The 12,549-nt window shown below is 38.4% G+C and overlaps 1 protein-coding gene across 1 annotated transcript in view; it reads right to left on the bottom strand.

The window, feature by feature from the left end:
• LOC128047546 (alpha-2-macroglobulin) overlaps positions 1-12,549 on the bottom strand; it is a 71,126-nt gene that overhangs the window by 13,617 nt on the left and 44,960 nt on the right. Inside the window, exons 17-26 of the mRNA XM_052639777.1 lie at positions 12,430-12,541; positions 11,646-11,766; positions 8,756-8,984; positions 7,829-7,955; positions 7,361-7,482; positions 6,184-6,235; positions 2,823-2,906; positions 2,358-2,534; positions 1,947-2,034; positions 640-796 (exon numbers count right to left, since the gene is read on the bottom strand). Of these exons, the coding sequence (XP_052495737.1) occupies positions 640-796; positions 1,947-2,034; positions 2,358-2,534; positions 2,823-2,906; positions 6,184-6,235; positions 7,361-7,482; positions 7,829-7,955; positions 8,756-8,984; positions 11,646-11,766; positions 12,430-12,541 (1,269 nt within the window). The remainder of the gene's footprint in view (positions 1-639; positions 797-1,946; positions 2,035-2,357; positions 2,535-2,822; positions 2,907-6,183; positions 6,236-7,360; positions 7,483-7,828; positions 7,956-8,755; positions 8,985-11,645; positions 11,767-12,429; positions 12,542-12,549) is intronic.

Genomic DNA, 12,549 nt, shown 5'->3' with positions numbered 1-12,549 from the left:
GAAGGAAAGAAATCATAAAGATCAGAGCAGAAATAAATGAAATAGAAACTAAAAATTAAAAAAAAATCAGTGAAACTAAAAGCTGGTTCTTTGAAAATACAGATAAATTGATAAACCTTTCACTGGACTCGTCATGAAAAAAAAAGGGAGCGGGCCCAAATCAATAAAATCAGAAGTGAAAAAAGAAGTTACAACCGACACTGCAGACATACAGTGGAGTATAAGAGAGTGCTATCAGCAACTGTATGTCAATAAAATGGACAATCTAGAAGAAGTGGACAAGTTCCTAGAAGGTGCCATCTCCCAAGAAATTGAACCAGGAAGAATAGAAAGTTTGAACAGACCAATTACCAGTACTGAACTTGACTCAGTAATTTAAAAACTCCCAGTAACTTCTGAGAATGCGCTTCATCAGCTCCTTGTATTCTGTTGTCAAGGGATTTGTCCTAATCCATATTCATCACCGTGGGGCAAAGTATCACAGTCACCCTAAGTTCCATCCCCTCTTCCTGGTGCTGCTATCCAGGTTTTATTTTCATCTGATACCTTCCTTAAGGAATCCTTAGGTTATCACTTCCTCTCCTTATTCTTGTGGACAGTATAATGGACAAAGGAAAAATAGCCCTGGGAATACTCCACCTTGATGGCATTGTTAAGCAGAGACCCAGAACTCCTGAAACAGCCATTGCTCTTCTGCTTTTGGGCCAGCCAGGTGAGAGCTTCAGTAATATGTGCTTCATCAATGAAGATATAGCTTCGAGCCTGGGCAAAACTCTTCAGTACAAAGGCCGTGAGCCTGTGGGGGAAAGGAAGTGATGATCAGATCTATGTTGGTACAGTGGTTTCATAACCACTTCACAGCAGCAGCCTGCATAGGACACGTCTCATACACTGATGTGAGTCATCTAACAGACATACTTGTGCACTTAGAGCTTCCATTGCCTTTACTTGATGAGTCTGCTGGATTTAGTATAGTTGACTCTTGAACAACATGGTTTGAAATGCATGAGTCCACTTACTCAATGGTTTTTTTTTTTAACAAATATGTACTACATGATCCCCAGTTGGTTGAATCTGTGGATGGACAATTGGGTTACAGAGGGCCAACTGTAGAGTGACAGTGTAGAATTTTCTACTGCTGAAGGTCAGCACCCATAACCTGCATGTTTTTCAAGGGTCAGCTGTACTCCTAATGTTACTTTTTTTTGTCTGTTTGATTAAGGCTTTAAATCTTTAGTGATTTTCTTTTGTAGATGGTAGCATTTTCTCGTATATAGCTGTTACATGTGGTACCTTCTGACACTGTTTTGCCTGAGGTATCTCTTTTTTGATTTTTTTTGATGTGGGCCATTTTAAAGGTCTTTATTGAGTTTGTTACAATATTGCTTCTGTTTTATAAGGCTTGTGGGATCTTAGCTGCCCAACCAGAGATCGAACCTGCACTGCCTCTGTTAGAAGGCAGTCTTCACCCCTGGACCACTGGGGATGTTCCTACCTTAGGGATTTAAAAATAATGTTTGATATCACTGGGACCATCTCATTTCTTTCCTCACTATTAGTTTATTAGTGATCAAAGTGAATCTGATCTAAAAAAAAACATAATCTGAAGTTAACACAGTTTATTTGGAAGTTATGTGATATGGCCACTGGCTATCTCATTTAAAAAGTCATGGTTATGGAGGCTGTTTTTTAAAAAAATAGCTATTTCAGAAAGAATACCTTGGTGTATTATGAACAGGATGAATTCTGGGGACAAGTCTAACATATGTGTATTTGAATCTCAGCTTTTTTGCTTGTTGCCTTGCTAGTCTTGTATATTTATCCAGTATAACTAACTATAGGCTTAATGATAATATCTGATAGGGTTACTGGGAATATAATTTTGATTATATATGTAAGAGAGCTGACACAAAAATAGAAGCTTGTAAAAGCTTTCTTTCCCTTACCAAGTATTGCCCTCACTGTTGCCGTGATGCTCCCCAAAGGTGCTGTAAGAGCCATCGAAGTGCTTGTAGAGCAGCTGTCTCTGGTAACCTGGAGTGGAAGTTTCATAAGCAACATGATATATTGTACATTGCATGGCCAGACAAATCATTAAAATGCCCTGGCATCTTGTTCTATTCCCTAAATTCTGTTGCAATATGTTGGATGGTTCTGAGTCCTAAACATTTTATCGGAGGTTGGGCACTGGATAGGTCTCATGAAATTAACCGTCATAGTAGTCTTATTATTGTAAATATCCTAGAATGATACATTTACATATCATAGAATGGATAAGTAACTCAAGCCTACCGGAGAATCCAATCTGTTATTAAAATAACACTGCAAAGTTTTCATGCACTTATTCAGTCACTCACCAGTGTTGAGGTAGTGGATAGCCTTGGACTTGAGCTCTGCAGTCAGCTGCTGTGTCTCATTTAGATAATCCAGAACATAGATGTTAGGGGCAAAGAGGGCCATATTCTGTTCTCCACAACCATAGGGCATTTGGAGGAGATTTTGGGTGTTTCGCATGGCAGAGCCTAATATGTCTCCTAGGAAATGGGAGAGATGGGAAGTAATAAAATTTATAGATTATGATGTATCAGAATCATTAAGAAGAAATGTATAATTAGCTAAGGTAAAGAAAGGAGGATTTTTAGGAAGGGTGGGTCTTTTAAGTACAGAAGTATGATTAAAAGCAATAAATAAGTCCAAAGGAGAAGAGAACAAAGAAGTTAAAATTATAGCTGTTATTTTGAGAAAATATTTATGGAAAAAATAGTAGATATTGTCTAATATGGTTCACTAGTCCCTATAGTCCCTTAGGGCTGGAGACTCACCCAAAACTGAGAAGGAGGCTCGGGCAGATTCTTCCACCACATTTGGTGGCAGCTTCAGAGGTAATGATTCAGACGCCTCGGCACCTAGAGAAAGAAACAAATCAACCATGATGAAAATGACTTCTACTGTCTATCTTCCTAAAGAGCTCCAAGACCCAGAAGCCAGAACTATGCCTTGAACCTAAACTTCTTCTGAAAAGTTGTCCCTCTTTTAATATTCCAGTTTTTTAAATATCTTCAACATATATGAATGGGACTCTGAGATTTCTAGAATCTTTCCTTTCCCAGCTTCCTTGTGTGTGGAATTGCAGCCAAAAGAAGGCTACACATTGACAAGAGCCTGTTATATCATGATTCTCTGTAATTCCCCATAAGGGAAGCCCAAAATCTAGTTTTTTTGGGCTTCCCTGATAGCTCAGTTGGTAAAGAATCCGCCTACAATGCATGAGACCCTGGTTGGATTCCTGGGTCGGGAAGATCCGCTGGAGAAGGGATAAGGTACCCACTCCGGTATTCTTGGGCTTCCCTTGTGGCTCAGCTGGTCAAGAATCTGCCTGCAATTCAGGAGACCTGGGTTCAATCCCTGGGTTGGGAAGATACCCTGGAGAAGGGAAAGGCTACCCACCCCAGTATTCTGGCCTGGAGAATTCCACGGACTGTGTAGTCCATAGGGTTGCAAAGAGTTGAACACAACTCACGTGTTTCATTAAGACCAGACTATGGTCAGAATATCTTGGTGGTGGTTTCAGCTGTCACTCAAAAGTTCCTGAATTCTACCTTAATGCTCAGTCTTTACTTCCATTAAATTTCACCAGATATGAACACAGTATTTTTATGGAAACCCTAGACATGGGGCAGGGGGTAAAGATGAACAGTATTTGACTCACTGAAAAGAAATTAATAGTTGCTGATAAGCATACACTTGCTGGCCTTTTAATATTGGTGAATAACATGAAGAAGAAAAGAAAAAATTGTAGTATTTATCATCATACTGAATTCCATCTTTATAGATTAATAATGAAACTTTTGTCAAAGGGCACAAAGTATCAGTTATACAAGATGAATAAATTCAAGAGGTTTATTGTAAAGTGTAGTGCCTAGAGTTAATAATACTGTATTGTGTACCTCTTGCTGCTGCTGCTAAGTCACTTCAGTTATGTTCGACTCTGTGCAACCGCAAAGATGGCAGCCCACCAGGCTCCCCAATCCCTGGGATTCTCCAGGCAAGAATACTGGAGTGGGTTGCCATTTCCTCCTCCAATGCATGAAAGTGAAATCCAAACATTTGCTAATAGGATATATCGTATATTACAAAAACATAATAATTAGAGAGTGAGAGGAAACTGTTGCAAGTGATGGATAAGTTTATGGTATAGATTGTGGTGACAGTTTCACAAGTGTATACTTCCTCCAAACTCATTAAGTAGGATACATCAATTATGTATGTACTATCAGTTATATTAATTACATAGTCATGTAGTTAAATTTAATCCTGTAGTTAAATATATAATTGTGTGCTAAATATATAGTTATATTAATTATATATTACTTGTATATCAAAAAATTCTGTTACATTCAAGAAACATTTTGTAAGAAAACATGACATAAGCAAAGCAAAAAGACAAATTACCAAATGAAAGGAAATATTTACAAATTACTTAGTAGATAAAGAATCAATGTATACAACTGAATCCAAAAAAATCCAAACTACTCCAACATATTGAAAATGGTCAAGGATATGAAAGCAATTCATAAGTGTGCAAAAATAAAGTCATGCTAATTTTCAGCTAGAGAAATGTAAATTAAAGCAACAATGCTTTTTTTTAATCCACATTTTTGGTCAAAATTTAAAAACTTTGATGGTAACAAATGCTGGTGATAATGCAGGGAAATATAAATTGGTGGAAATAGAAGCATATTTAGGTAATAGACTTTGTTTAGTTCTATTAAGACTAAGAATACACATTACTGGTTCTTAATTAGGAATTTCATGTTTTGTTATCTACCTTAGATATACTTGCATATATACACAAGAAGGCATCTATCTATCTAGTCCAGCAAATAGTTAGAAAAATCAATTTGGGAACTGCTATAAAACCAAGCAGAACTGTGATAGTTTGAAATTAAACGAAATTATCTAAATCTATAATTTAACATGGAGAGATTTCTAAGATAAAAGTCCTTGAGTGAAAAAGAAAGCAAGTTATATGATTAAACTTATCCATTTATGTAAATCACACATACAGAAACAAATTTATCAATGTATTATTTAAAAATGTACATTGATAATCATTAAAGTATTGGAAAGATTTCAAGGTGGTGACAATAGCCTTTAATATGAGGTTTTGATTTTTTTTTAAGGAGAAAGTATTTTTTGCATTATGTGGGTAATTAAAATTAATTTAAATAAAACTCTGATGATTAGCCCTAGACACATGAGAGAGAAATCAAAATGAAAAACTCAGAAATGGAGGAAAATCTATGATGGATTTGGTAGTAAGCAGTAAGTTCACTTAAATGTAGAAACAAGGCTAAATAATAAGGCAATTATGTTTTTAAGAATACATTTCATATATTAATATGTTAAGTCTTGACATGACAAAAAATATAATAAAGAGAAGTGAGTATGAAGAGAAAGGCAAGAAATGATGTTGATTAGACATTAATTTGAGATAAGAACACATTGCATTGATAAATTTCTTAGTGTACTAAGTTTCTATAAATGTTTTTATTTAGACTAGGAAATTCTCCACAAAGATAAAGCTATATCTTTTACTATAAGGTTCTTTAGTTCCTCCTTGGAATGACTGATAAGATGTTAGAATCGACACCAAACAAATATTGACAGGACAAATGGTACAGGCTATGGAAACCTTTTCTCAGGAAGTACCATAGCCTCATCCTCTAATGTAGTTAGCTATGCAAAACTCGGTGTTGCAGTGGCTTGAATTCAGCAATTCAGCTACTTGTATTGTATTGTATATTATAATTGTATTATATATATGCCTTCCATGTTGTATTACTAAATATCCAAGAAAATATCCTCTTTGGCAATATTCACTTTGAATCTACCCACTTTCTATTAAAACCTATAACCACATCATACACTAGTCAGAAGGTCATTTTGATAGTTGTACAGGTGCTTAAGAAATAAAGACTCAGAATTCATGGAATAAGGATAGTCCCCTGATCAAATTACTTGGCCTCTTTAAGAAGCAGTTTCCTCACTTACCAAATGGGTTGATGGTTCTTCGGGTCTTACCTCATAGGGAAAGTGTAGGAAGGGTATATATAAAATACTTTGAACTTCAAATATTATACTCTAGTCAATGTCATTTTAATTATGATGGCCGAGTCTTACCTGATGGACAAAGCAGGAAGTTGAATATTTCTTCCTTCTCTAGTCCTTCAGGCTTTAGGTGGAAAGAAAAAAAGTTAGAAATGAGAGACTTTCAGGACATAGGGGAACTACAGGTTTCTTGATGAAGAAAAGTATTGGAACTGATTTTCAAGAGTATTATATAAACAAATTGATTAAGTGTAAGCAAAAGCTTCTTGATGAAAGTGAAAGAGGAGAGTGAAAAAGTTGGCTTAAAGCTCAACATTCAGAAAACAAAGGTCATGGCATCTGGACTCATCACTTCATGGTAACAGATGGGGAAACAGTGGAAGTAGTGTTGGACTTTATTTTGGGGGGCTCCAAAATCACTGCAGATGGTGAGTGCAGCCATGAAATTAAAAGACGCTTGCTCCTTGGAAGGAAAGTTATGACCAACCTAGATAGCATATTCAAAAGCAGAGACATTACTTTACCAACAAAGGTCTGTCTAGTTAAGGCTATGGTTTTTCCAGTGGTCATGTATGGATGTGAAAGTTGGACTGTGAAGAAGACTGAGTGCTGAAGAATTGATGCTTTTGAAATGTGGTGTTGGAGAAGACTCTTGAGAGTCCCTTGGACTGCAAGGAGATCCAATCAGTTCATTCTAAAGGAGATCAGTCCTGGGATTTCTTTGGAAGGACTGATGATAAAGCTGAAACTCCAATACTTTGGTCACCTCATGCAAAAGGTTGATTTATTGGAAAAGACTCTGATGCTGGGAAGGATTGGGGGCAGGAGGAGAAGGGGGCGACAGAGGACGAGACGGCTGGATGGTGTCCCTACTTGATGCACATGAGTTTGGGTGGACTCTGGAAGTTGGTGATGGACAGGGAGGCCTGGCATGCTGCAATTCATGGCGTCTCAAAGAGTTGGACACGACTGAGCGACTGAACTGAACTGAACTGAAGCAATATATGAAGGAGACAAATTGATAGATGGGAAATGGAGGGGAATTATAAAGTTAAATCAAGAGAGGTAGAGATGAGAGAGACAGAGAGAGAGAATCATATTGTGAAATATCACATGATCGTATATTATTTAGTTCTTCTTACCCAAAAGCAGAAACTCCAACTGGATTAACCACTGTTTTTCTTGACTCATTGGGACCCATCAAAAAAAAAAACCAAACAAACAAACAAAACACAGCAGGCTTACTTACCTCAACCAACAGGGACTTGATGATTGTGTCTTTCCTTCCATGCTCAGGGACCACAGGCACCTCACTCCCACACAGCTCTTGAGAGTTCCCTGCTTCTGCTCTCACTGTGAAATTCACATTCCCTAGAAAATGGGGACCAGTAGAGATGAACGCCATCTCTGTCTTCTTCAGCGACTCCAAACCCCAAGGTTTATACATGTTTAATGCTCTGTGACTTTTTATTTTGGTTTATAAAAATATAGGAGCAGAAATGGAAGTAGTATAGACTAGAGGCTAATGATACTGAGAATCCAAGGTAGAGATGGAGGTGAGGGAAAGAGGGTATCCTTCTAGACCTCCTAGAATGAAAGAGAGAAAAATATTCTACCATCTGGTGGAGAGGGGGCACATTCTTTGCCTGGATATAAGGATCCCATAGATATATACAATCTTTAGGTACAGAATTGCCTATAAAAGGCTGTCTCTCACCTAAGGACTTTGGGGTTACCGCCCAGGACACAGTCTGCCGGCCATTCCCACAGATGCAGGGAGTCTCTTGTTCCTTCTTTTCTGGAACAGCTAGGAATGCAGGAGAGGCTTCTAGGTGCACACTGACCTGAAACCATGGGTGAGACGAAGAGACAAATGGACCAGAGGAAAAGGGAACCAAAGAGGGAATGGCTTAAAATAAAGCACATTGGGGGATTAAGTAGATTTCAGGTTGCCTAACACTGAAGATAATATAAATGAAGACTGAGCATCTTATGGGTGGATCTGACATCTAAATCTTAGTATTTGGGAGTAATCTGCTCTTTCACGTGGTTAGGAGCCGAGTTGAAGAAAAGTCATGATAGTAGGTTTGTTGCCTGTGGAAGCTCTATTCCTTTGGCTTAGGATTTTTTTTTTTAAATTTATTTTTAATTGGAGGATAATTGCTTTACAGTGTTGAGTTAGTTTCTGCCATACAACAATGTGAATGAGCCTTAACTGTACACATATCCCCTTCCTCCTGAACCTCCTTCCCACTCTCTTGGCTTAGGATCTCAACCGCACCTTCAGGTCTCCCAGCAGAGTATATAAGATTTACAAACAGTTATGGTGAGATGTAAAAATTAAGTTTAATATAATTAATCATATATGAAAAGTTAAATATTAATATATACGAATGCATAGGTTGAAATCTTGGAGAACAAAAGACATGAGGATTATGATAAGGTCAGAACCTTATTTCACATTGTCATTTGGTATTTGGACATTTCAGAAACTGCGGTCATATAATACCTGAATATTTCTGACAGTATTCTCTCCTGGTGAGCCCATCTTATAAATAGGAAGTTTGTCAGTATTCCCAGGAATGCAGTTCTTAATTTATTGGATGGTTACCCTGTGTTCAATTTAAGATAGAGAGGTCATTACCCGGATGCATTTGGGAAGGTAGTTTAACACTGTGGCCTTGAGTGTGAAGGCCTCTCCACGGATCACAGAGTAGGGCATCGTTAGCTCCACAAAGAAGGGCTGGAAGACTCGGAGAGAGGCGGTCGGAGAGAGACCAAGTCCAGTGTCTCTGGACAGGCAGAGGGCCCCTGCCTTCCACTCAGTGATGGTATCAGGGACTGTTACTTCTACTTCATGCACACCTGAAGAGCTGGGGAGGATGGCCATGTGAAAAACAAAAAGCAGGCAGTTAAAATACAGGCCTTGTTGTTGTGTTTAGTTGCTAAGTTGTGTCCAACTCTTTGAGACTCTATGGACTATAGCCCACAAGGCTCCTCTGTCCATGGGATTCTCCAGACAAAAACACTGGCGTGGGTTGCCATTCCCTTCCTCAGGGGATCTTCCTGATTCAGGGACTGAACCCGTGTCTCCTACATTGGCAGGCAGATTCTTTACACTGAGCCGCCAGGGAAGCCCCAACACAGGCATACCTCGTTTTATTGGGCTTTACTTTACTGTGCTTTACAGTTCTGTGTTTTTAAACAAATTGTGGCTATCCTGTGTCAAACAAGTTTATTGGTATCATTTTTCTACCAGCATTTGCTCACTTCAGGTCTCTGAAGTAATTCTTTCAATATTTCAGACTTTTACATTATTATTTTATTTGTTGTGGTAATATGTGATCATTAATTTTTGGTGTTACTATTTTACTTGTTTTGGGGTACCATGAACTGCACCCATATAGGACAGCAAACTTAACAGATAAGTGCTGTGTGTGTCTGACTGCTCCACTGACTAGCCATTCCCCCAACTCTCTTCTTCTTCTCAGGCTTCCCTATTCCCTGAGACATAACAATACTGAAATTAAGCCAATTAATAATCCTAGGATGGCTTGTAAGTGTTCAGTGAAAGGAAGGATTGCATACCTCTCACTTTAATAAACCAAAAGCTAGAAATAGGGTTTCCCTGGTGTTCCAGTGGTTAAGAATTCACCTGCCAATGTAGGGGACATGAGTTTGATCCTGGTCTGGGAAGATCCCACATGCCTCAGGGCAACTAAGCCAGTGTGCAACTACTTGAGCCTACATTCTAGAGCCCATGTTCCACAAGAGTAGTCACTGCAATAAGAAGCCCACACACCACAACAATGAGTAGCCTCCACTCACTGCAACTAGAGAAAACCTGCATGCAGTGACAAAGACCCAGTACAGCCAAAAATAAATAAATGCAATTTTTTTAAAAGCTAGAAATGATTAAGCTTTCTAGGGAATTCAAGTTGGAAGCTAGGCCTCTTGCACCAGTTAGCCAAGTTATGAATGCTCGGGAAAGTTCTTAAAGGAATTTAACAGTACTACTTGGGTAAACACTTAGATGATAAGATAGAAAATCAGCCTTACTGCTTGACATAGAGAAAATTTGAGTGATTTAGCCAGAAGACCAAACCAGCCACAACATTTCCTGAAACCAAATCCTGATCCAGAGCAAGGCCCCAACTGTCTTTGGTTCAACTCTCTTCAATTCTTTGTGGGGTGAGAGAGGTAAGGGAGCTGCAGAAGAGTTTGAAGCTGGCAGAGAATGGTTCATGAGGCTTAAGGAAAGAAGTCAACTCCATAACATAAAAGCTCAAGGTGATGTAGCAAGTGCTGATAAAGAAGCTGCTGCAAGTTACCCAGAAGATAATTAGTGAAGGTGACCACACTAAATGACAGATTTTTAAATGTAGATGAGGCAGCCTTATATTGTAAGAACATGCCAACTCGGACTTTCATAGTTGGAGAGGAAAAGTCAGTGTCTGACTTTAAATCTTCAAAGGACGGGCAGACTCCCTAGTTAGGGGCTAATGCAGCTGGTGACTTGAAGTTGAAACCAGTGCTCATTTATCATTCTGGAAATCTTGGGGCCCTTCAGAATTATGCTAAATCTACTCTGCCTGTGCTCTATAAATGGAACAACAGAGCCTGTATGATAGAACATCTGTTTACAACATGGTTTACTGAATATTTTAAGCCCACTGTTGATACCCACTGCTTAGAAAGAAAAGATCCCTTTCCAAATACTACTGCTCATTGACAATGTACCTGGTCTCCCAAGAGCTCTGATGGAGATGCTCAATGAGATTAATGTTGTCATCACGCCGGCTAACACAATAATCACGGAAGTCCATGGATCAAGAAGTAGTTTTGACTTCCAAGTCTCATTCTTTAAGGAATATATGTTGTAAGGCTTTAGCTGCCATAAATGGTTGAGTCCCCTAAGGATCTGGGCAAAGTCAATTGAAATCCTCTTGGAAAGGATTCACCATTCTAGGTGCCATTGAGAACATTCATGATTCATAGGAAAAGGTCAGACTATTAACACTAACAAGAGAGTGAAAAAAAGTGGATTCCAACTCTCATGGATGACTTTGAGGGGTTAAGACTTCAGTGGAGGAAGTAACTGCAGATGTGGTATAAATAGCAAGAGAACCAGAATTAGGAGTGCAGCCTGAAGATATGACCAAATTGCTCCAATCTCATGTTAAAACTTGAATGGATAAGGAGTTGCTTTTTATGGATGAGCAAAGAAAGTGGTTTCCTGAGATGGAGACTACTCCTGTGGAAGATACTGTAAACTGTTGAAATGACAACAAAAGAGTTAGAATATTACATAAACTTAGTTGCCAAAGCCATGGCAGAGTTTGAGAAGACTGACTCCAATTTTGAAGGACATTCTACAGTGGGTAAATGCTATCAGACAACATTGCATGCTACAGAGAAATTGCCTGTGCACAGCAAGGAAGACCCAGCAGAGTCAATAATAAATAATAAAATAAATGAAAAGTGAAAATAAAATAAATATAAAATAAATAAGTAATTTAAAAGAAGTTGCTTACCTTACAACCACCAAATCCCAGATCCATGTCTCAGGGAAGTACTTTCGCACAGTCTCTGTGGGAGGCTCTGAAGTATCATCAAAATGTATAAAACCACCATTTCTTCTCATTTCAGCTAAGGCTGTGGAGGAAACAGTAACAATAACTATAAAGATAAAGCTTGTGAGAGATTGTAATAAGTGCAACAAAAGAAATAGGGTGATGAAAAAGATAGGAACTGGGAAAGGACACTTGGGTTAAGGGAAAGCTTCTTGGAGGAGGTGATATTTTTAGGTGAATTCTGAAGTATTACAGTAAGCTATATGTGAGCTGGGGGAAGTGAGCCCCAGTCAGAGAACAGTGAGACGCAGAAGCAGAAAGAGTCTGGATAGTTTATGAGAGGAGACCTAGAGACAGAAAGGAGGCTCTGCAGCTACTCCATGTTGTTCTAAGTGGAAAGGGTTATGACTTGAGATCTGGATTCGGTCTGCACGAGCAAAGAAAAACCATACTCAGACATTATGACAGGGGCTTTGAGAAATAGTTTATGGGAGTGAGAGGATCAAGAATTTAAAAAGTTCTTCATTCCCCAATTTTTATCCATCCTATATATAATAGTTTGCATCTACTAACTCTAAACTCCCAGTTCACCCCTCTCCAAACCTTCCTTCCCTCTTGGCAACCCAAGTCTGCTCTCCATGTCTTGAATCACAAGTTCTTTTTGGTTAATTTCATCACATTTTATCTTTTTTTAAAGAATTATTTTATTTGGTTCAACATATTAGGCAATTAATTAATTTTTTACCTGGAGAAGCTAATAGTGGCTGTCTTTGAGACTGCATTCTATATTGTTCAGGCTGTGGACATATCTTGGGTTTATGAATCTTAGAGTTGGTAAATGCCTTCAAGCCCATATCCTGTAAAG

This window comes from Budorcas taxicolor, chromosome 5 (assembly GCF_023091745.1).
Source record: "Budorcas taxicolor isolate Tak-1 chromosome 5, Takin1.1, whole genome shotgun sequence".
Classification (NCBI taxonomy): Eukaryota; Metazoa; Chordata; class Mammalia; order Artiodactyla; family Bovidae; genus Budorcas; species Budorcas taxicolor.
The sequence above is the reverse complement of the archived record's forward strand: the minus strand, read 5'-3'. Positions and strand labels throughout refer to the sequence as shown.